The sequence below is a fragment of the Rhineura floridana genome, chromosome 1 (assembly GCF_030035675.1).
Source record: "Rhineura floridana isolate rRhiFlo1 chromosome 1, rRhiFlo1.hap2, whole genome shotgun sequence".
Classification (NCBI taxonomy): Eukaryota; Metazoa; Chordata; class Lepidosauria; order Squamata; family Rhineuridae; genus Rhineura; species Rhineura floridana.
Window position 1 is genome coordinate 162,631,278 of NC_084480.1, and position 24,861 is coordinate 162,656,138.

Genomic DNA, 24,861 nt, shown 5'->3' on the forward strand with positions numbered 1-24,861 from the left:
GGCAGCGGGGAAGCCCCTTTCCTTTCCAAAAGGAAAACGTAAACAGTATCATTGCTTTTCAGCACTTCCCCCACCTTTCTATTCTACAGCAGGCACATGTAGCCTCCCACCCAAATTTAAACCAAAGCTGTCCCTGGCCACATCCACACCAGACTGTTATTTCACTTTAGGCAGTCATGGTTTCTCCCAAAGAATCCTGGGAAGTGTAGTTAGTGAAGGGTTCTGAGAGTTGCTAGGAGATGCCCTGTTCCCCTCACAGACCTTCCATCAGAGTGGCTGACTGTTAAACCAGTCTGGCCACTGGAGCTCTGTCAGTGGAATAGGAGTTTCCTCACAGCACCCTTCACAAACTACACTTCCCAAGATTCTCTGGGGAAAGCCATGACTGTCTCACGTGAAATCAAAGTCTGATGTGGGTGTGGCCCCGATTAGCCAAGTAGCTTTGAGTCTGGCTTTTAGAACACTGACAGTTGATTCTTACTGAGCATGCCTGACATTATCATTCAGTTCAATGCAAAATTTCTTAAATAAATAAAAAATCAGCCAGGCATTTTTTTAACTTTTAAACTCCAGAAGGTGAAGGTCAGGGTATGGGGCAAGGTCAGTAATGGGATTAGAGGTCCTCTGTGAACATCGCTGATTTTTATTGAATTTCAACAGATTATGAGAACTCTGAGAGAAAAAATTCCAAAGGGGGTCTGATTTTCTCTCTCTCTCTCGTTAGACTTTGAACTTTCAATTTTTTCTGACTGTTTTGTGTATCACCATGAAAATGTATAGGGTTGTTAAGCAAGCGCTTCTGAGTTCAGGACTATAAGTTTTGTACGGTTTTGTTTTGAAATGAGCTTTGGAAAGCATCAGAATGTCATGGGGGTATTTTCAATTTAACATTGCAGAATGTGAAAAATCCATGCTGGCTATAGTATACAGCCACTCTCGTGGCTGTAAAATTACTACATTTAAAAAGGTATAAAGATCTTATTTAGGGCATTCAAGGGCAGACGCTTTGATGTAGGTTCGGTTGAGAGAAAATGACTGGCCCCCAAACACCCAGTGAGTTTAATGGCTGAGTGGGGATTTGAACCCAGGTCTCAGTCCAACCTGTTACTAATTACTTCACTGCACTGGCTTTGCTGAGTGCCTTATCTCTGGGCTGGGCTGATTTCAGCATTCTGATTTACTTGTGTTAAAATAGAATCCTGGCGGATCATCAATGTGTTTTAAATTTACAAAGCAAAAACACACTCTCCACTCTTGCTCAAGAACACAGGAAGTGCCTAACTGGGTCAGATCAAGATCTACCTGACCCAGCATGCTCAGGGGGGTAGAGGCACCGGTATGCCAGCCTGACAAAATAAATCGAGAAGTCTGTTATCTCCCTGGGGCGCACATCCGGGACGTCGCTGACAACCTGCCGAGGCTCATTGGGAAACAAGATAGGTACCCCTTTCTCCTCATCCATGTGGGCACAAATGACACGGCCAGAAACACCTTGCAACAGATCACCTCAGACTATGAGGCTCTGGGTAGGAAGGTCAAGCATTTGGGGGCGCAGGTGGTCTTCTCGTCAATTCTTCCCGTGAAGGATAGAGGACTACAAAGGGAAAGGAAGATACTGCAGGTCAATGACTGGTTACGCAGATGGTGTCGATGGGAGAGGTTTGGATTCTGGGACCATGGTCTAAGCTTCTTGGAGGGGGGACTGTTGGCAAGAGATGGGCTGTACCTCACGAGGACTAGGAAGAATCTCTTTGGCAGAAGTACGGCAAAACTCATCAAGAGGGCTTTAAACTAAAGCCTCTGGGGGATGGAGATGATAGCTTAAAGACCAATCCAAAGACAGCGGGTTGTAAACGCAGCAATTTGAAGGGTACAGGAGACACTGGGAGAGAGAAAGGGATGCACGGCAAAGCTCACGGTATATTAACGGAGGAATCCAATCGGGACAAAAGAGACTTCTGCTGTCTATATACCAACGCGCGGAGCTTGGGAAACAAGCAAGAGGAGCTTGAAGTCTTAGTGCATCAAGGCAAATATGACTTCATAGGGATAACAGAGACTTGGTGGGATGACTCCCATGACTGGAATATAGCCATTCAAGGATATAAACTCTACAGAAAGAATAGAAGCAACAGAAAAGGAGGGGGAGTAGCGTTATACATCAAAGACAAATACACCTCTATGGAAATCCAAGAGAGCGAACAAAGTGGTCCGATAGAGACCATTTGGGTAAAAATAAATGGAGAAACAAATAAAACCGACATGGTAGTAGGTGTCTACTACAGACCCCCTGGCCAGGAAGAGGTGGTAGACGAGGCCTTTCTCAAACAAATCTCTGAAATCTCAAGGAGGCAAGAAGTAGTAGTGATGGGGGACTTCAACTACCCGGATATCTGCTGGGAGACAAACTCTGCAAAGCACAAAGACTCCAACAAATTCCTGATGGGCCTTGCTGATAATTTCCTCTTTCAAAAAGTAGAAGAAGGAACAAGGGGATCGGCAATCCTGGACCTGATCTTAACTAACAGGGACGAATTGGTCACGGGAATTAAAGCGGTCGGTACCTTGGGGGAAAGTGACCACGTAATGCTGGAATTCGGGATTCTGGGGAAAGCCAAAGAAGAATATAGTCAAACATGGACCTTGGATTTCAGGAAAGCTGATTTTAGCAAGCTCCAGGAAATGATGGGTAGGATCCCGTGGCTAGATAGACTAAAGAAAAAAGGAGCCCAAGAAGCGTGGGAGTTCATGAAGAACGTATTACAAAAAGCGCAATCGCAAACAATTCCAAAGAGGAAGAAAAATGGAAGACATCGGAAAACGCCAATGTGGCTACACGGAAGACTGGTGGAGGAGGTAAAAGTAAAAAAGAGCATGTATAAAGAATGGAAGGAAGGACGCATCACCAAGGAAGAGTACCGACGAGCGGCTCGGGCTTGCAGGAATAGCGTAAGGAAAGCTAAAACCCAGAAAGAGCTGAGGCTGGCGAGGGAAGCGAGGAACAACAAAAGGGGGTTTTTCAGATATGTTCGAAGCAAGAGAAAGACCAAGGAAACGGTGGGACTGCTGCTCAATGAGGATGGCAAAATGTTGACAGATAATGAGGAAAAAGCAGAACTGCTCAACACCTATTTTGCCTCCGTTTTCTCCCAAAAAGGGAACAGTGTGCAACCTTGCATCGGTAGCAATCTCAGTAAGGGGACGGGACTGCAGTTCGAGATTGATAAGGAGATAGTCAGGAAATACCTAGTTAACCTAAATGAGTTCAAATCTCCAGGGCCTGATGAACTGCATCCCAGAGTATTGAAGGAACTTGCAGATGTACTCTCGGAACCTCTTGCCATCATCTCTGAGAAATCATGGAGAACGGGAGAGGTGCCGGAGGATTGGAGACGGGCAAACGTCGTCCCGCTCTTTAAAAAGGGTAAAAAAGAAGATCCGGGGAATTACAGGCCGGTCAGTCTGACTTCAATACCGGGAAAGATATTAGAACAGATAATAAAAGAGTCCATTGGCAACTATCTAGATGACAACGCTGTGATTAGTAGGAGCCAGCATGGGTTTGTCAAGAAAAAATCCTGTCAAACTAATCTCATTTCTTTTTTTGATCGGGTCACTAGCTTAGTAGATGGTGGAAATGCTGTAGATGTCATCTATCTAGATTTCAGCAAGGTGTTTGACAAAGTCCCCCACAACCTTTTGATTAGCAAACTCGTCAAATGCGGACTACATGGAAATACTGTCAGGTGGATTCACAACTGGTTGGAAAACCGTACTCAAAGAGTGGTCATCGGTGGCTCTGCTTCGGATTGGAAGGAGGTCTCGAGTGGAGTGCCACAGGGTTCTGTCCTGGGGCCGATACTCTTCAACATTTTTATCAATGACTTAGATGATGGGGTGGAGGGAAGCCTTATGAAGTTTGCAGATGATACGAAACTGGGAGGGATAGCTAACACAATGGAAGACAGGAATAAAATCCAAAGGGACCTGGATAGACTAGAAAATTGGGCTGAAATTAATAAAATGACATTCAATAAAGACAAATGCAGAATTCTGCATTTAGGCCACAAAAACAAAATGCACGGGTACAGGATGGGAAATACCCGGCTTAGCAGTAGTGCGTGTGAGAAGGACCTTGGAATTGTAGTGGATCGCAAGTTGAACATGACCCAGCAGTGTGATGCTGCGGCAAAAAAGGCAAATGCGGTTTTGGGCTGCATAAACAGAGCTATAGTTTCCAGGTCGAGGGAAGTAATAGTCCCACTATATTCTGCATTAGTCAGGTCTCATCTGGAATACTGCATTCAGTTCTGGGCACCTCATTTTAAGAAAGATATAGACAAGTTAGAGCGGGTTCAGAAGAGGGCGACAAGGATGATAGCCGGTATGGAGAACAAGTCTTATGATGAAAGGTTGAAGGAACTTGGCATGTTCAGTCTGGTGAAGAGAAGGCTGAGGGGTGATATGATTGCACTCTTTAAGTACCTGAAGGGCTGTCACATAGAGGAGGGTACAGATTTGTTCTCTGCTGCCCCAGAAGGTAGGACTAGGTCTAATGGTTTTAAGTTGCAGGAGCGTAGATTCAGATTGGATATTAGAAGGAACTTCTTGACAGTAAGGGCAGTTCGGCAATGGAACTGACTGCCTAGGGAGGTGGTGGGATCCCCTTCGCTGGATGTCTTCAAGCAGAGGCTGGACAGCTATCTGTGGGAGATGCTCTAGCTGCAGATTTCCTGCTGTGAGCAGGGGGTTGGACTCGATGGCCTACAAGGCCCCTTCCAACTCTAGGATTCTATGAACTTCTATGAACCCCAACAACTAGCAAGCACTGAGACCCTCGGAGGCCAGGTATTACAAAGTTGTAAGGCACTTTAGGGATAAAATCATGCAGATTTGGCCAGAGTTTGATACCACAGTGAGATCAAGTCCAGTGGAGGCATCCAGAGCACTGCCTGTTCCATCTGTACTGGATCAGTTTCAATTATTGCAGCCTGAGGAAGTGGGCAAGCAGCTTGAAGAAGCACGGCTGATTATCTGTCACCTTGACCCTTGCCCATCTTGGCTTATTAGAGCTAGTCATAGGGGGTTGAATGGGTGGGTCCAGGGAATTATAACTACTTCACTGGAGGAGGGGGGGCATACCATCTGCCATGATGCATGGTGCATCCCCTCAAGAAGACCTCTCTGGACCCAGAAGTGTTAAACAACTATCGCCCAGTGGTGGATATTCCTTTTTGGGGCACGTTACTTGAGAAGGTGGTGACAGTCCAATTTCAAGCATGCTTGGAGGAAACTGATTACTTGGATCCATTCCAGTATGGCTTCAGGCCTTGTCATTGCACTGAAACCACCTTGGTTGTCCTGGTTGATAGCATCTGCCAAGAGAGATATAGGGGGAATGTGACCCTGTTTGTTCTCCTTGATTTCTCAACAGCTTTCGATACTGTTGAAAGTATACTGTTGAAAGACACTCATTCTGGAGTGTCTCAGGAACATGGCTGGGAGCACTGTGCTTTAGCAGTTCTGCTTCTACCTCCACAGCTGCTTCCAGAAAGTAGTTATGGGAGGATACTGTTTGGGCCATGGTAGTTCTCCTGCAGTATCTCTCAGGGTTTCATATTGTCCCCCATGCTATTTGACATCTATATGAAGCCATTGCTAGCTGCCATCAAGCGATTTGGAGTGAAGTGTCATCGCTAGGCCTATGACACCCATCTCTGTCTCTCTGTTCCATCTGAATCAAGAGAGGCAGCTGAGGTGTTAGACCAGTGCTTGTAGGCAGTAACGGGCTGGATGTGGGCCAATAAATTATATAAGCCACCCTGTTTTTGTGATTTTTCTGACTGTAAGTTGCTTTACATTGTTTTTAAAGATATATTTTAAATTACTGTAACCCACCCTGGGACTTCAGGGTGAAGGGTGGGTAATAATAATAATAATAATAATAATAATAAATGGCAATAGCCCACTGATTGGACCTCAGTCTGATACTATTCTATGCTTCCTGTACCCTTGCTCTATATTGTAATGGGTAATCAAGAGATGAGACAATCCAGGTAAAACAAAAGAGCTACTGGTTGGTGGTGTCCTGGCTCACTGTCCCAAAGCACCATGACATAGGCTATTATCTTCAAGTAACAGAGAGGGCTTTATTCAAGAATAGGTTCAGTGGTAGGCTCAGGTTACAGGGGGTTGTAATAAAAGAGTCTAAGAGCAGGGTCCAAGTTCAAGACTGGGCGGTGGCAAGAAAGATGACCCAACAAGTAGCCACATCCTTCCTGCAAAGTTTCAAACCAGCAAGGCATGGCAAACTCACTCAGGAGACTCTCACCCTGCACAAGAATATTGCGCTTGCAGGTGGGCACTTCTGTGAGGGGACTGCAAGTGCTTGTTCGGCACCACGTCATTGAGCCCTTGGCAATGGAGCAGTGCCCTGGTCCACTGGCCCCTCCTCCTGCTCTGCAGCCCTTCCATCTAGTCAAGGACTTCCCCAGTTTCCAGTGAAGCAGGGCAGGGCCAAGAGCCAGAGACTCTGCTGCCCCATCCCTAACATCCTGAGTCAAGGGGGCTGGGTCTTCACCCCCCTCCTAGTTTGCCCCAGCTCACTTGCACGTCTGCTTTCTCCTCCTCCTTGTCTGTCAAACACTGCCACCCCATCCCAGATCTTGACAAAACCATGGCACTCATGACATCGTCCTCCCTCCTGAGGCACAATTCCCTCCCAAGACCGTGGGAGCCAGCTTGTCTGAGTCGTGTTTGTGAAAGTGGTTCAGCAGTTCCAGAGCCTGCATGGTGGCAGCAGCTTCCTAGGAGGGTACTGCAGTTTTCCGTGATGGTGCAGTAGTCCAGAATCTGGGCCACCTTGAACTCTTCCAGAAGCAGGGGCACAGCAGAGACCCGATACAGGTGCTTAGGTGCCACAGGTGCCAGGAGGCAGCAGCGAAACACTTGGTGAATTCACATCAGAGGTGACAGGCATATCTGGACAGTCATGGGATTAATTTAAGACTTAATTTGAAATGGTCCCATGTGGTGCACATCCGCCTTGAAACTGGGTGTGCTAGAAGCAAGATAACAGGTTGAGAAGCAATCCCGGTCCCCCACTCTGCGTTCTGTGCTTTCTTGCCCATGTTTGTCTGCAGCCTCCTTGTACACAGTCTTAGCCCTGCCCAGTTGTTTTTGTAGGAATTGCTGTACTGTGTGCAGCTCTTGCATGAAGCCTTTTGCTGTGGGGACTGGGGAGGCAGTTACAGTAGATGGAAAAGATGGGTGATATCTGTAGTTGACAAAGAAAGCAGTTTGCTGGACAGAGGAGAGAGGCAAGTTATTATATGCAAACTCTGCCAGGGAAAGCAGGGCAACCAAATTGTCTTGCTGATAATTTATGTACAAGTGCAAATATTGCTCCAATGTAGCATTAGTACATTCTGTTTGTCTGTCTGTTTAAGGATGATGAGAGGATAGCTTGAACTCTATATCTAACAGTTGCAACAAGGGTCATCAAAAAGTGTGATGAATTGGGGTCCTCCATCAGAGATGAGCCCTTCAGTCTCCTTGGCAGTTGAGAGCCCCAAACATGGGACAAAAATGATTATAAGTCGCTTTGGGTTCACTTTTGTGAAGGCAAGCAACTAACAAATTTAAATAACAACAACAACAATCATGCGGACCATTTTACTGAATAGATCCACAACTAACAAAATGGTGGTGTGATGCTGGGAAGGTGGTAGGCTTGTGATACTACCCACAGATAAAAATCTCCATGGCCTGAAGGGATGGGCATGGTTGGAGCAACTCTGTGGGTCTGCCAGGCTCACTCTTAGCCTGCTGACAGATTCCATGGGACTGGAATAGGACTGGAATTCCATAGTGCTCTACAACATTATGCACCTTGAGCCACCAAAATTCTCTAGTCACTGCCTGTAGGATCTTGGACTGTACAAAATGATCTGCTATGGGGCCATCACAGCATTGTTTTGTTTTGGGTTTTTTGAATTGTTATTGTTGTTAAACAGGAACATGAAACAAACAGTTGCATACAGAGGAAAATATGTACTGTAATGAAGCAACATCTTCTCTTTAAGTAGCACAATGTCAACAAGTTCTACAGAACTTATCTAGCCCCTCCAAAGAGAGGCATGCTACAAGGGAGGTTCTGAGGACCTCCATGAATGTTTACATAATTTAAAAAAGGGAACCAAACTATGTCACAATGGTCCTACTTCACTTCCCATACATCACCCGCCGTTGATGTGTAAGATGTTCCAAAAGAGCCAAGTCCCAAACTTTGATCCACCAAGCAACTTTTGGGACACCTTTGGGGTCTTTCCACAATTTGGCCACCTCTAATTGAGCAGCCGCCAGGAGAAGAGAGGTCAATTCCTTATGTATTAAACAAGGGTTAGTATCGCTTTCTAGGATAAGCAAAGCCAAACCAGGGTCCAGGGGGAAAAATCTGGCAGGTGATTACTGCAATCTCGTTGATCACCCAGTTCCAGAAAGCTCACACCCTAGTACAGCCCAACCATAAGTATAAAAGTGACCCTCTTTCCTTGCATCCTCACCAGCTTAGAGGAGAGATGGTCTTATTAATTCTCAACAATTGGACTGGAGTCCAGTTCCATCGGAGTGTTTTAAAGGAAACCTCCTGCTTTCTCACTGAAATTGGACCAGATTCCCTCCCACCAAGCTTCATCAATCTTAACATTTAGATTCGACTCCCAAACCTCTCTAAGGCCATTTGCAATACCCATCTAACTATCAATAAGTAGTTCATATATCTCCGATGCAGTTCCTTTCAGCTGCTGGGTACAGCGCGTACAGAGAGCTTCAAACCATCCCCTTTACTCATAAGCCTACTAGCAAGGGACTGAATTTGTAAGAGGTGAAACCAATTAACTTTGAGGCCACTTAATTGTTTTCACAGCCCATCCATTGAAATGGGGCAGCCACGTATAATAATGTCCTTAATTCAAAACAGACCTTTCAATTGCCATCCTTCAAATTGTTTGTATTTATCAACATGGCAAAAATCCAGGTGATCCAGTATTGAGATAAGAGGAGACACACTTGGAGCAAGCTTATCACTCTACCCCCTCCACACTAGCATAGTTGATCTAAGAAATGAGTTTTGAAGCTTGTGAATCACTGCTCAAGAGAATTTTAGCAGAGGGAGCATTGATAAAGTTGATACAGATGGCAGGAGCTCCAATTGCACCAAGGGGATATACAGAGAGCCTTTTATTATGTGGATAAGAGATTTCAACTGAAAGGCTTCATAATAAAGATGTAAATTAGGCATACCTAAGCCCCCTTTCAGACATGGCCTATATAAAACCTTATTTGGCAATCTATTCCGTTTGCCTTTAGTGGTGAATAGAAATCAGGAGAATTTGAAAGAGGTGTAGGAACTTCAGGAGAATGGTAATCTTTATGGCAGTAATCCTGCCCAACCAGTTCAAATTCGTGCTTCCAGCTATTACATTCATGGAGTGTTTGTTTATAAAGCATCCCAAAGTTCCTATATCTCTTTAGACATGATAACCCCTAAATATTTGAAACCCTCACAACATAGGGTGAAACCAGAGATCAGTGTCGTTTGACAGCTCAGCCAAGCCATCGTTAATTTCACTTCTAAGATCAAGCCTAGCAAATTTTGTCTTAGGTCCCTGAATTCCAGATAACATTACCTTTCAAACTACGAGGGTCTTGCTGAAGCTGTCTGCAATTTTATGTCACTTAGAGCTTTATTTCTCCGGTGATTGTTGGAGGCTTATGATTAAGCTGCCATTCGACTTGCCAGCAAGCCACGCCCCCCCCCCGTAACAGCATTGTTGTAGTATCTGTGCCCTTTCCATCCCACTGGGAAAAAGGGGAGTTCTGGCTTAATGTCTGCTCTGCAGCTTGGTGAGCACAAAGAGATCTTGCTCCTGCTCAGCTCTCAGTTGGGGGCCTGGGGCAGCCACGAAAAGCTCGGGTTGCAGGATCAGCAGCAGTGGAGGTACTTCCCTGTGAGAGGTGTATACTGGCTTATGAGCCAGTGCATCAGCCCTGTGATTTTCAGAGTTGAGTATTATGTGATTTTGAATTAGAAACATGAAAAGAACTGAGATCACTTGACATTGATTGAGTTTGCGGGTGGTCTATAGATGCTCCAGGTTTCAGTGGTCTGTTCTTTCATTTCGTGCACTGCCCCTTCTAGATGATGGTGCCAAGTCTTGAAGGCTACCTTAATCATAGAATCATAATGGCTAATAGTTTTTTCTCCATATCATATAATTCAGCTCTGAAGGGGTTAACTTTCAGGAATAGTAATTACAGGGGAGGTGCTCTCCTCCCTCCTGATTGGAAAACTACTGCTTGTATGGCAACATCCAGCGCTTCTATTTCTTGATGAAGAGCTTTTGAGGATCTGCATGCTGTAGGAGGGGTTCTGTGGTGAAGAGTTTTTTAACCATTTGAATGCCTGCTGTGCAACCTGAGTCCATTTAAATGTCCTTTCCTCCTTCAGATAGTCTGCCATTGGTGTGGTGAACTCTGCATAACTGGGAAAGAAATGCCAGTAGTAATTAGTGAAGCAGAGGAATCTTTGGAGATCCTTCTTCATTTTGGGAAGCTGCCACATGAGCACAGTCTGGACTTCGGCAGGGTCCATTTCCACACTGACAGAAGAAATACAGTACTCCAAGAAGTTGAAGGTAATAAGGTCCAATGCACATTTCTCCAGCTTTGCATAGAGGCTGTGTACTTGGAGTCTTTGCAACACAACCTTTACATGGGATTCATGTTGTTGACAATTTTCTGAACAGATTAAGATGTTGTCCAGATAAACAATCAGGAAATTATCTAGATAGTCTCTGAAGATGCCATTCATAAGATGCTGGTAGACCTCAGAAGCATTGCACAGTCCGAAGGACAACACTGTGTATTTGAAATGACCATTGAATGTGGTCTTTCACTCATCCCCCTCTTTAATCCGGACTTGGTTATAAGCCCTTCTCAAATCCAGTTTGGTGAAAACCTTGAGAGTGGAGATGCTGTAGTAGTTCTGAGATCAGAGGGAGGGGGTAGCAATTTCACTGTGATTTTATTAAGGGCCCAGGAGTCATGGCAAGGATGTAGCTTCCTGGACTTCTTCCAAATAACATAGAGACCCCTGCAGGAAAGGTGGAGGGGCAAATAAATCAATGCTTATGATTTGTGTCCAGAAAATCCATGAGCAATGCTAGTTTTGGTTCAGACAAGGAATATATGCTGTTCACCAGAATCTGCGTCCCTGACACCAGCTTGAAGGCACTGTCATAGGATTGGTGATCGAGTAACCTGTTGGTTTATTTCTTATCAAAAACATCTTTAAAGGCAGTGTAGTTACTTGGCAGGACCCCTAACCCAGAATTGAGATTTGCACTGATGTGGGGACATGACAGTTACCACCATCACAAGAAAGGTCCCACAGTGCTGTTGACAGTACTTGGAAAGAAAGTCCACCTCCAGACACTCCCAGGAAATGCCAGGATTGTACTTGGTCAGCCAGGTAATTCTCAAGACCAAGGAAAACCACGGAAGGATGGCCAGGTAGAACTATTACTGTTCCATGTGTTCTTCGATCCTCATGGTCAGGGTGGCAGCAATCTGGGTCATAGCACCTGAGAGTAAAACTCATCCATCAAGAGTCTCCACAGTTATAGGCATGGCAAGGGGCTGGATTGTAATTTTATGCTGTTTGGCAAAATCCAGATCCATGAAATTGCTGGAAGAGCCAGAATCCACCATAGTGTCAGCCTGGACTAACCCCCTGAGCTCCCTTGAATAGGGAGGATCATCAGAGGTTTGGTTTTGGGGGTGAATGAAGCATCCTGCTCTGGGGGCAGACTGGGAGCAAGAGTTGTGGACTGTCATCCGTTCTCTAACATTCCAAGTCCAGAGGGCTGGATCCTCATCCTCCTTCCTGGATTGCCCCAGCTCACTTGCCCCCTCTGCTTCCTTCTCCTGTCAAACAATGCCACCCCAGCCCAGACCCTGTCGCGGGTCTCATGGGGCTCATGACAAGTGGCTCTGGTGATCTCGGAGGAGATGGTGTGTCCTTTAGATTTAGTTACATTCCCCCTGAAGTAATAGGTTTGCAGTTTGGTCCATTCTGGATCTGCTGTTACTCCTGGATAAGCAAGTGATGGTGGTGGGCAGGAGTGCCTTTTATCAGCTGTATCTGGTTTGCCAGCTACATCCTTTGTTGGAGAAATTGGACTTGACCATAATCATTCATGCCCTACTTAATTCCACTACCCTCTATGTATGGTTGCCCTGAAGACAGTTGGTTCCAAATGGTGCTGATAGACTGGTACCCGATAATTGGCTTTATGCCAGTTTTATGTCAAACTGTCAGTTTGTTTCTGGGCTCAATTCAAGGTCCTAGCATTAGCACCCCTCTGACAGAATACAGCTGATGTGAATAGGGAAAGGTCCTTTTTCATCTTAGAGTCCAAGTTATGGAATACTTGCCCCAGAGACTGACCCACTCATTGACCACTTTTAAGCAGACATTGGAATGGTATTATTTCAGCAAGTTAATTTCCCTCTGACTGGAGTTGTTGTTGTTGTTGTGTTGTTTCTGCAGTTTTGCTATTTGTTGTTGTTTTATTATATTGTTTTATCTTATTTATTGTTATATTGTTTTATCTTAAGGCATTGCAAGCCATCATAAGCAGGCATTTTGCCTAGAAAGGTGTGATATAAATGAATGAATAAATAACTGAAAGATCTATGTCCCAAACAACTTTGAACACCACCTAATCCTCCAGTGCCAGGAAATGGGAAGGCAGGCCACCAATGAATAAAACTCCAGCTCTACAAGGAAACCGATATGAGCCACAGTTTAAATCAAACTGTGGCTTAAAATCAATGAGCAGCATGCTTGTGCACACTACTCAAAAGTTCCCACAATGCTCCTCTCCTGATTCTTCTGCTGCCACACCATGGGCAAAATGAGAGTCTGGCTTATCATGTGGTTTTGTCATGAGCCCCATAGTTCTGACAGGGATCAGTCCAGGTTTGGACAAGGTAACAAACCAGACTTTGGCTAGTATCATCCATGACACGGCAGCACGAGCAGCAGAGTAGCATCATGGAAACTTTTGAGCAGTGTGCACAGCACACTGCTCTTTCACATTAAACCACAGTTTGTTTTAAATTATGGTTTCATGTGATGTGTGAACCATTGGTTGAATATGGGAGAACAAACAGGAGCAGAAACAGAGAGATAACAAAACTAAACTTACCAGGTGTTGTTGTTGGTCCACCATCATCTGGAATGAAAAAGGGAAAAGATTTATACACAATGGGTTAATGCACTACTATTTCCCTTAAGGGCCAGCCGCAGAAAAGGTGAAATAAATATGCTTCTGAAAATTATCAACAAATTTTAATATCAAATATTCACTGGACATTCTGTGAATATTCAAATATAAGCTGCTACATATTTAGAATCTATATTTGACCAACAGATTTGATACCCGATATTTAATTCTACTTGAGGTGAAATAATTGCATTTATTTCTTTATATCTAAGAGTTTCAAATGTAGCAATATTTGATGGCTGACAAGCAATGGTATTTAGTATCTTACATTTGACATCTTAAAAGATTCCACTTGATGTTTGCTAAAATTAATACAATCAGGAAATGCTGACAAATTTTAAAGCCTTTGAAATGAGTTTAAGTTTCATATTTAAAATGCAAATTCAAATTTCAAAAGCAAACTTTCACATTCAGGATTGTACTGCAAAATTTGAAATATTGGCACATTTTGGATATGCATAAATATTTATTTCTGCTGTAAACTTTAGCCTCAGCACCAGGTCTTGCCCAGGAGGAAAACTAAGCAATCTTCTGGCTTGAAGTATCAAAAAGCCAATACTAGAGGCAACATGCTTCATGTGCACCAAAACAGGAAATTACCTTGCTCATCTGCTACAGTTTCCATGGGATCAGCCACACCTTTTGAAAGGATAAAGAATGTTATTACACGTTCCACATATTATGTGGCAGCAACCCAGGTTCTTCTGCCAAATGAACACCTAACAAGGAGCACCAGTCACTCCTGGCTCATTGATGAGTGTACTGGTATGATATCCACATTTGCAAACAGAGGTTTATCTTATTCATTAAGCTGCACACTTAAAAAAATCTAAGGCATACTAATAAAAAGCAGAATGTGAGAATCAGCCCTGACACTAGACGTGGATGTGAGACCAGAGGAAAGAACTCACCTAAGTCATCTGTTGGATCAGTGGTCAATTCTGCATTTAGCACCGCTGAAAAAAGAGACATTTGTTTGATGTACAGCTGTGCAATGGTTTCTTTATTTTCCTTTCTGATTTATAAAATATTGCAAAATGTTTTAACAGTAAAAACCAACAATAAACACACACTCACACACACACATATATACATACACACAGACAGTTTTGCATCTATACATATGAATTAGAATATGCACATTTTATGCAAATCTATGCCCTCTTTTTTGGTGATGCATTTTCTCTTTTTTGTTGACATGCACAAGCACCCACCCACCCTAGAAAAATGTTTCAATGGGTGTAACCTAGTTCTCCAGATCCACTAGTTCATTGTCACCCCTAGTTCCCTGAGACTTGGAGTTGCCCAGGATCTCTAGCAGAATTCTCAGCACCCACACTACAGTTCGGAAGACTCTTTGGGGCAAGACTATTGTAACAGTTGTTGTAGAAAAATCTGTATATGTGCCTCCTGGAGTAAGGGAAAGGGCAGTTTGTAAAATAATAAAGGTGAAATAAATTTTAACTTGTTTAACTGTATTTACTTATATGAAAACACTGGAAATGTTTGTGTGCTACCTTAATAAAATTTTGATTATTATTTAGAGCACTTATAGTAGTTAGGAAATGTATTATTATATAAATTCCAACAATCATTAACATATATTATAGCAACTACAAGAGGGAATCTGGATCGAGAGGGCCTGGGGAGAAAGGGTGAGCCTCCTTCCCCCATACTATGGACACGATCCACATTTGGTGTCTGGTGGCTGCTTTTACAAAAAGAAATATTATATGGGGAGGACCAAATATGGAGTTCCAACTTAACATGTTGTTTGACCCTTAAAGTGTCTAGTAACTAATCTGCTCCAAATTCCCTTGGGTGAAACCAATAATCTGGATCACTTAAATCCCTTCACCAGGAGATACATGTGGGATGTCTCCCTCTTGATCCTCCTACACTTTTCAGCTCTTTTCAGTGCCATTAGCTATATAATACCCTTTTGGACCACCTGACAAGACTGGGGTGAGTGGCACTGTTTTGCAGTGATTCTGCTCCTACTTGTCAGGTAGGTTTCAAAGGGTAGTGCTGGGACGCTCCTTCTCTGCCACTATGGGACTTGTTCTCTAGAATGCCATAGAGCAGGGATGGCTATCCTGCAGCCCTCCAACTGCTATAATCCTTGACCTGTGGCCATGCTAGCTAGGTATTATAATGTTCAAATTTAATGTCAATATGTTTTATTTAATGTTTTTGTTTAATTTGCTGTTGTTCATCACTGATTTTATTGTATATTGTATTTTAATCCTGTTTTGTTCACCACCCAGAGAGCTACTCGCTATGGGCGGTTTAAAAATGAAACAAAATAAATAAATAAATAAATAACATCTAAAAGGCCACAGGTTAGCCAACCCTGCCAGAGAGGCTGCATTTTGTCTCCATCCTTTTTAATATCCACATGAAATCACTGGTGCAGTTATGTAACATACTGAAATTCATCAGCTGTAAATTGCAATGCTTCATTCTATATTGTACTGAAATCCAGATGTTATTTAGGATGGGGTGGTCGACACAATGCCCTCCAGATATTGAGAAATTACAACTCCCATTGAGATTGACCATTGGCCATGCTGTTTGAGCTGATGGGAGTTGGAATCCAACAGCACCTGCAGCACCAACGGGTTCCCCACCTCATCTTAGGAAATGCATGTAATTTTCTTGAAGAATGCACCAAATCTTCCTGAAGGCCTTTGGTTTCTACATTGTTGTTGTTGTTGTTATGTGCCTCCAAGTCGACTACGACTTATGGCGACCCTGTGAATCAGCGACCTCCAAGAGCATCTGTCATGAACCATCCTGTTCAGATCTTGTAAGTTCAGGTCTGTGGCTTCCTTTATGGAATCAGTTCATCTCTTGTTTGGCCTTCCTCTTTTTCTACTTCCTTCTGTTTTTCCAAGCATTATTATCTTTTCTAGTGAATCATGTCTTCTCATTCTGTGTTCAAAGTATGATAACCTCAGTTTCATCATTTTAGCTTCTAGTGACAGTTCTGGTTTAATTTGTTCTAACACCCAATTATTTATCTTCAGATATATAAGGCATATATATAAGATATAGAACACCTAATATTTGCCTTTCCATATATGAGCACACCAAATTCAAACACATTACAGATTTACATAAGGACCCTAAACATGATTATTCAGATGTATGTTCACTGCGTCTATTGAGATTTACTCCTAAAGATTGCAACATTAATGTAGAATTGATGGAAATGTACCTGCAGAATCTTGAGAAACTTGCTGAGCAATAACTACAGGCAGAAGCCAGTCTAGGTAGGACAAAGAAAAAGATTGTTTCCATTCTATAATCCACATGTATTAAAATTAATTGTTACAAATTATTGATGACCCTAACCTCCCCAGTAACTGCTCCTCAAAGATGGAAATGCAGCTCCCAGATTGCTGAGAGGAGGGGAAAAGAGAGAGACAGAGACAAAGTCATACAGACTTTCTTGAAAGAAAGGAACCAAGAACAAAAACTGAATCTATACTTTTTTCAGAGGGGTAGCTGTGTTAGTCTCTTGCAGCAAAAATAATCAAAGAACCTTTATATATACATGATTTCTTATCTGCCCTTCACAACAGTGTCTCAGGATAGGCTACAACAATATACAGTTATAAAACAGATAAAAATTTACATTTATAAAAACAAAACTGCTCCAGCCAGAACAGAACAGTATATATTCAGCAGAAGAGGTGGGTTCAACAAACAAAATGCCTGAACTGTCAAAGACCAAGGTGAAGAGGTATGTCTTCAGCATATGCCAAAAGCTATACAAAGAAGATGTTATATATGTTTGATGATTTAGGAGCTGCCACAGAGAAAGTCCTCTGACAGTAAGCATTCCCCACACTTCTGAGGATGGTAGAACTGCCAAGAGAACCTCCTCTGCATCTTAATTCCTGTGAAGATGAGTAGGAATACAAATGGTATTTTAGATATTTGGGGTGTAAGTTGTTTAAGGCTTTAAATACTAATGTGAGCACCTTAAATTGGGCATGGAAACAAACTGGCAACCATTGTAGCTGTTTTAAAACAAGGTTTATGTAAGTTAATGTCAGTTATGTAAATGGAACTCCAACTAATATCATAACTGCAAAATATTGGACCAGTTGAAGTTTCCAAGTCATCTTCAAGGGTAGCGCCACATAGAGTGGGTTACAATAATCCAGTCTGGAAATTACTAGACCATGGAGTACAATGGCCAAATCATCTCAGTCCAAGAGGAGTGATAGCTAGCAAGCTAGGCACTCCTAGCCACCAAGACTACCTGAGCCTCCAGTGACACCCAAGCTACAAGCCTGTCCCTTCCAGGGAGTGCAGTCCCACACAAAGCAGGTCATATCTCTGCCTCTAGGACTCCAGAATTCAGGACACACAACAGCTCTGTCTTTTCAGGAATCATCTTCAATTTATTGGCCCACATAAACTGTTCCTTAAAGACTAAGAAATTTATTATGGCATAAGCTTTTGTGGACTCGAGATTCTTTGACTGAATTTATAGCCATACTATTCTGTTTTGCAAAATGTGCCCCCCTCCCATCTAGCTTTTTCCATAGCTTTATGTTTGATGGCAATCTATAAAGTCCTGATTAATGGGCAGGATCCATTTCAAGCATCTGGAATATATCATAAGGTCAAACTACACATGATACAGGACATTGTGATTAGATTTCCTAGCATACTCTTCTTTGAAACAGCTGCATGTGAGTCTGTTAATTTGATATGAGAAATGACACTGGGGGAGGGGGTTAAACTTTTCTCCCTGAGCTGTTTCCCAGTCAAAATTCCCTAAAGCTAATATTAGTACTGCTGGGGGACCAAAGGCAAGTATATCCTCCACTATGCTCCCCTGTTCAAAATAACACCCTCCTACAGCTGCTTTTAATTTTTGAAGTAAAGGGAAAGACACTGGGCGGTCCAGCAATTCCTCATAATATGTAGTCCAGCCCATTGCCGGATGCCTAGTTAAGGGCTGAAATTAACACTGGGTTTAGCTAGGGCAAGGGGGAGTTTTAAGTTGGTGGAAGCAGTGATTTCAGGAGTGCTACAATTGCTTTAGACTAGCACTACCTGCCAGAGTGCCTACTTGCAGAGTGCTGTCTGGTTGATCTGTAAATTTGTAAATAAATAGATATTGCAAAACACTAGCTGTCTTTGGAGCCAGTGTGGTGCAGTGGTTAGAGTGTTGCGACTATGACCTGGGAGACCAGGGTTTGAATCCCCACACAGCCATGAAGCTCATGGGGTGACCCTGGGCCAGTCACTGCCTCTCAGCCTCAGAGGAAGGCAATGGTAAACCCCCTCTGAATACCACTTACCATGAAAACCCTATTCATAGGGATGCCATAAGTCAGGATTGACTTGAAGGCAGTCCAGCTGTCTCCAATACTCTGTCCTCCCAGAGCTTGGAAAAGTTACTTTTTTGAACTACAACTCCCATCAGCCCAATCCAGTGGCCATGCTGGCTGGGGCTGATGGGAGTCGTAGTTCAAAAAAGTAACTTTTCCAAGCTCTGCGTCCAGACAAAACTAACCTATAAAGCTGTCCCAGAACCTCTCTCTGCTTAAAGGGGAAAGGCACAAAACAACACTCTGGTTATTTGAAGCTACAAAAAGACAAGATAATTGATTGTGATGGAAGATAAGATAAGGAAAAGATTCATTCTAGAGCTGGACAGAAGGAAACATCTGCATTAGCTGGTAAAGGTAAAGGAAAGTGATGAAAAAGCAAAGGAGAGAAAGCTGGCAATATGATACATAGCAGCAGTCAGCAAATGAAAACAGCAGGCAACAATGAAATAGGGTTCCACTGTAGATATAGTTAAATGACAACCTTCTATTGGTTTTATACCAGTTTAACTGCTATGACATCTGCCAAAGAATTCTGGGAGTTGTAGCAATAATGCTGAGAATTCTCTGTTAGCAATTCCCAGCCCTCCCATAGAAGGCGTCTCAATATTCCACAGGAAAATGGAATTGCTCTTAAACCGACACTGAGATTGTGTGCACAGTTACACAGGAGTAGGCCCCACTGCACTAAATGAGCAACAACAAGCCTTCCAACAAGCCTTTTAAGTGGAGACCTATCCCAGTCTGCGTCTGGGTTAGAATTGCTTGTTAATATGTGTTTTTAATAATGTTTTTAACCCTTTTTTGAAATGTTTTTAATGTTGTTTTGTTTTATTTGAAGCTACAAAAAGTTTTGTTTTAATGTTTTAATGTTTTAAAGTGTTTTTAGCGCTTCTGTTTGCCACCCTGGGCTCCTGCTGGGAGGAAGGGCGGGATATAAATCAAATAAATAAATAAATAAATAAATAAATAAATGAGACTTACAACTGAGGACTGGTTGCATGTCTATAGTGTAGGCATGTAGTCATAGCCTACAGCTCATTAGTAGTATTAAGCTGTAGCCTTTAGATACTGCTTTTTAGCTGTCATTTATGCTTTCTGGTGTGCTAATGCTGTGAAAGTTCTGAGTTGGGGCAGAGGTGGACTCCCATAGAAAACATTACAAAATTCACATTGTTTTAATAGTTGTGAATAAATTTTAAATGAAAATACTTGGTTTGATGAACAACAGCAAGCATGAACGGGAAATTGTTTCAATTTTAAAGGGAAGCTCCTCAGTGAAATTTTAAAGCAATAGACCTTAATGTCTTAATTAAATTAAAGTCTTACTCTGCAAAGGACTCATCAAAGATCTCCTCAGATAAGTTAGCTCAGGTGGAGAGATGGACTGAAAAGAGAAAAAGAACAGGTCCAAAGGTTTTGTTGCAAGAATGAATGACTCAATAGAATGGATTCTTTTCTTCATGATAAAACCTAATAGAAATAATTATGAACTATCATTATTAAGGTGAAGATTCCACCAAGGAGTTTCCATTTAAAATTCAATAAATATCCTGATATGCTTGCTGTTATTTGCTCTGTTTCAGCATCTGATAACATAGATGTGTCTCTGAAACCTCATGCTCTTAAAGTAAAAAGGACATTAATCTTGAAGGTGCTACAAATTTCTGGACATATTACACACATGAGCACAGACTAACATGACTGGACTTGAATTGTGTCAATACAGAATGTGCTCTTTGCCAGTTTTGCACCTCAGGCAAATGCCCTATAATCCACATCTGGTTGTATTCCTACTCCTCTGGTCTTCCTTCCATTGGTACATCTTCCATACCAAATCCATTTTATTATAGACCAGTAACCTCTGTATCAACATATAAACAGCCTGGAAAATAAGGGAAAACCTGATATGGTTTTCACAGGACAGACTCACCAGATGGCAGGGCAGTGAGAGCTACAAGGCACAGGAGCTTCTGAACTCCACAGGCCATCATTCCTGGAAAGTGAGGAAGAAAGAGAGACAATAAATTAAAGTTACTTGCAAATTTTGTGTACATTTTCTTATTTCACTAACCGATTCACAGCAACTTGTACATTTTCCTTATTCTCCTCCTTTCTATGATCAATAGCCTTGCTTGCTTTGCTTCTCCACTTGATAACCAACTAATTCAAAATAATGCAACTTGAACATAACTCTGCCTTTTCCTTCTGTTCTGTTCTAACCACCCAACACCGATCTGCCAATTCTCACCTTCTTATTATGTTGATTTACCTGCTTATTTTTATTTTTAAAAAATCACCCTCTTTAAAAAAAATAGGGATTCAAATCCTTTCCCTCAATGTTATCCAGGCACTCTGTTCCTTTGCACTGTAGACACGGTCTCTTCCCCCTTCAGTCAGTCCACTTAGTTTGGCCAGAGTGCATAGCCGCTCCCAGTCCCAGCAAATGTTCTACTTTGGCTTGTCTTCAAAACTGATTTCAACAAAGAAATAGTAGGATTTGGTGTCATAATGCAAATGGAATGAGAAGAGGGGGAGAAAAACTGTCCCGTGACCTCACTGAGTTTATTGTAACTCAAGAGGAATCGGCACCTCCTAGTCCCTCTAGATAGGGAATGGCCAGGGATGGAGTCCTACTGTCTGTCTTGCATGTGCATTGTTTCACTCTGCCCTTAAGAGGATGAAGCAGCAATTATTTTTCCATGTGAATTCTTCTGAACACAATCTGTCTTTTTCCTGGAAAAGAATCATTCTAATAAACCTTATCTGGCCTCAAAGTCTGCCTGACCGTTAGGCAGGCATAAGAGCTGGAGCATAAAAAGAAGCAAATTCTCAGTAGTTTAGTGTACTTACATTGTTTGCCATGAAAGGAATCACCATTGGGATTTTCTGCCTCAGGCATGAAAATATTCTGTGTGTGGTAGCTCTCCTTAGGTAGTCACCTCATATCACAGAGTTTGGACACCATTAGGACTGCCAATTCCTGAAATAATAAAGAATTTATTTATTTATTTATTTAAAGAATTTCTATCCTGCCCTTCTACCTTACAGGATAGCTTGGTTGGTTGGTTGGTTGATTGATTGCATTTGTATACCGCCCCATAGCCGGAGCTCTCTGGGTGGTTTACAACAATTAAAAACATTAGGGCACAGTAGGGCACTCAGGGCAGCTCACAATAAAATTATACACAATAAAATCATACACAATAAATTCATACACAATATACAAAAAACACCAGAAAAATTAAAATAGATAAAAATACATAAAATACAGTTGAGAAATATAGGGGAGTGATATTAAAAGGGACTAAAGAGGCAAAATTAAAAAGGGGAGAAAATAAAATTAGTTTCAGGCTGTATCTTCAGTCCCTCCCAAAGGCTCTCCAGAACAAGATGATTTTCAGAAGTCTGTGGAAAACCATCAGGGAGGGAGCAGAGCAGGCTTCTTGGGGTAGGGTATTCCACAGCTTGGGGGCCACAGCTGAAAAGGCTCTCTTCTACGTGCCTGCCAGTCTGACAGCTTTCATTCCAGGCACACAGAGGAGACCAGAGGTAGCTAATCTTAAATCACGGCCAGGTACATATGGGCGTAAGTGATCTTTCAGGTACAGTAGGACCCCACTTTACAGCGCTTCTCTTTACAGCGCTTCACTAATGCAGCGGTCTCAATTAGACACAATTAGACTAAAGCCCCACTCATATGGCACTTGTTCCGCTTTTACAGCGGTTTTCGGGCATCGCGCACCATTCTATTCAATGAGTTCCACTTTTCGGCGGTTTTCACTGTTCAGCGGGGGTCCGGAATGTAACCTGCCGTATGAGTGGGGCCCCACTGTACATTGGTCCAAGGCTGTTTAGGGCTTTAAAGGTCAGAACCAGCACTTTGAATTAGGCCCGGAAGCAATTGGGAGCCACTGGAGATGATAAAGCACAGGGATGATATGATCCCTGCATCATGATCTAGTTAACATTTAGGCTGCTGCATTTTGAACCAACTGCAATTTCTGAACCATTTTCAAAGACAGCCCCACGTAGAGTGTGTTACAGTAATCAAGCCTCAATGTCACTAATGCATGTGTCACTGTGGCCAGGTCAACTGCTTCCAGGAACAGGTGCAGTGGTAGACCTGTATGAGTTGGCCAAAAGCATTCCTGGCTACTGCAGCCACCTGATATTCAAGCAGCAGGGCAGGATCCAGGAGTACTCCCAAACTGCAGATCTGCTCCTTCAAGGGGAGTTTGACCCTGTCCAGAACAGGTTGCAGCACTGTTCCTGGCGCAGTTTTACCCTTGACCAGCAACACTTTCATCTTATCTGGATTAAGTTTCAGTTTGTTACCCACATGTAGCCCTTCACAGCCTCCAGGCACCGGTTTAGGATAAGCACTCCCTCCCTGCAATCAGGTGTCAGGGAGATATAGAGTTGTGTGTCATCAGCATGTTGATGACATTGTACTTCAAATCTCCGGATGATCTCTCCCAGCAGTTTCATAGGAGACAGAATGGAAAGCTGCAGAACCCTGTAGGCCAGTGGTCAGGGGGTCAAGCAGTAGTCTGCCAGCACCACTTTCTGGGACCTGTCCACTAGGTAGGACTGGCGCCACTGTAGAATGGTGCCTCCCAATCCCATCCCAGCTAGACAGTCCAGAAGGATACCATGGTTGATGGTATCGAAAGCCGCCAAGAAGTCTGGCAGCACCAACAGGGATGCAACAGGTCATCAAGCAGGGTAACCTAGGCAGTCTCTGTCCCATGACCACACCTGAAGACTGATTGGAAAGGGTCTGGATAATCCAATTCATCCAGAATTCTTGTATCTCTGTGGGGTCTGGGACTGAAGACTGTAAATGCCTGGTGATGAATGCTCAGAAGGAGAGCTGGTTGAGCTCTCAGAAAATGCAGTGAGGGGTAGGCAACCTGTGGTCCTCCAGATGTTATTGGGCTACTATACGTATCATCTATGACCATTGGCCATGTTTGGATAAAGAGAGCTGGCGTCATACAGCAGCTGGAGAACCATATCCTCTTGGCTCCTCTTCTAAGTCTTCTAAGGAGCACAACTATTGCATGTGCTAGTAAGTGTCATACCTCCCTTAGAGGACTCACCAGAGGATGAAGGGGAATGGGAGACCTCAGACCCAGGGAAGGGACAAGCAGAGAGGCAGCTCAAGACTCTTCGCCATCAAACAAGGAGCAGGACCCTGCTGGAGCCCTCCTGTCAGATTCAGGGAGCAACCAGGAAGCTACTCGGACCCCAGCAGAGAGGAGAGACCAATGGGAATAATGAAGGCAGTCAGCATGTTTAAGAACCACAAGCTCTCGCAAGAGGGGAGGCTGATTGCATCTGGCATCAGATGCTGAGCTTAAAAGGCAGTGAGTGGCTTGTGCTCTTGCTGAAAACAATGTTGGACCCCCGCATCAGATAGTCACCAGCCCTGCTCGTGATCCTGTGCCTTCAACCCTATCCTGCCTGATTGGATCTCCATTACCTTGACTCTTCGACTGGCCAAGGACTCATCTGTTCTGCACTGTCCCGGCTCTTGTAACTTCTTTCAACACTTGCTGTTTGCTGGGCGCTCCTCCTCAACTCAAGCCTGACAGGTTTACGAACCAGCCGCTGGCCATTTCTGTTAATTCTTCTATTGCTGCTGTAAACTATTTCCACTTGGCTGGCAAAGATTGACACTAGGGCCTTTAAATAAAGCCGTAAAGGACCTAGGATGGGTATCTCAGGTCTCCTCCCCCATGAACATTGCTCACCTTCTGAGGCTCTTCTTGCTATTCCACACCACTAACAGACAGTTGACTGTTGATGTGTCTCAGTACTGTGCAGAGCACAAATGAATAAAGAATCCAATATGGCTGCATGATCCAATCAGTGTGGATGTGTTATGATCCACTCCTGACTAACAGCTGCTGCTGAATAAGCATAGGCATAACAAGATCAACAGCATAAAGAGGAACAATTCCTTTCTGTAGAGAACTAGCTTTTTTGGTCACAATGTCAAAATTGCTAATGAATTTCAGTTTAGTAGCTTCAAGTTGAAGTCTCCCTTTGAAACTTTACTTCCATGGTAACTTTAGGGCAGTGGTTCCCAACGTTTATGAGTACGGGACCCACTTTATAAGTAAAAACAATTGTGATACCCCCGACCC

General features: G+C 43.2%; 1 protein-coding gene across 5 annotated transcripts in view; it reads right to left on the reverse strand.

Moving 5' to 3' along the window:
- Positions 1 to 21,156, reverse strand: part of MFAP5 (microfibril associated protein 5) — a 34,028-nt gene extending 12,872 nt beyond the window's left edge. The window contains exons 1-7 of one of the 5 annotated variants that reach the window (XM_061583079.1): positions 20,958 to 21,155; positions 20,640 to 20,702; positions 20,036 to 20,093; positions 16,573 to 16,623; positions 14,264 to 14,308; positions 13,953 to 13,991; positions 13,275 to 13,301 (exon numbers count right to left, since the gene is read on the reverse strand). In XM_061583079.1, coding sequence (XP_061439063.1) covers positions 13,275 to 13,301; positions 13,953 to 13,991; positions 14,264 to 14,308; positions 16,573 to 16,623; positions 20,036 to 20,051 — 178 coding nt within the window. In that variant the 5' untranslated portion in view covers positions 20,052 to 20,093; positions 20,640 to 20,702; positions 20,958 to 21,155. Of the gene's footprint in view, positions 1 to 13,274; positions 13,302 to 13,952; positions 13,992 to 14,263; positions 14,309 to 16,572; positions 16,624 to 20,035; positions 20,094 to 20,639; positions 20,703 to 20,957 lie in introns of all 5 variants that reach the window. The other 4 variants (XM_061583070.1, XM_061583061.1, XM_061583094.1 and 1 more) reach the window with 4 other exon arrangements.
- Between the last annotated feature and the right edge of the window lie 3,705 nt (positions 21,157 to 24,861).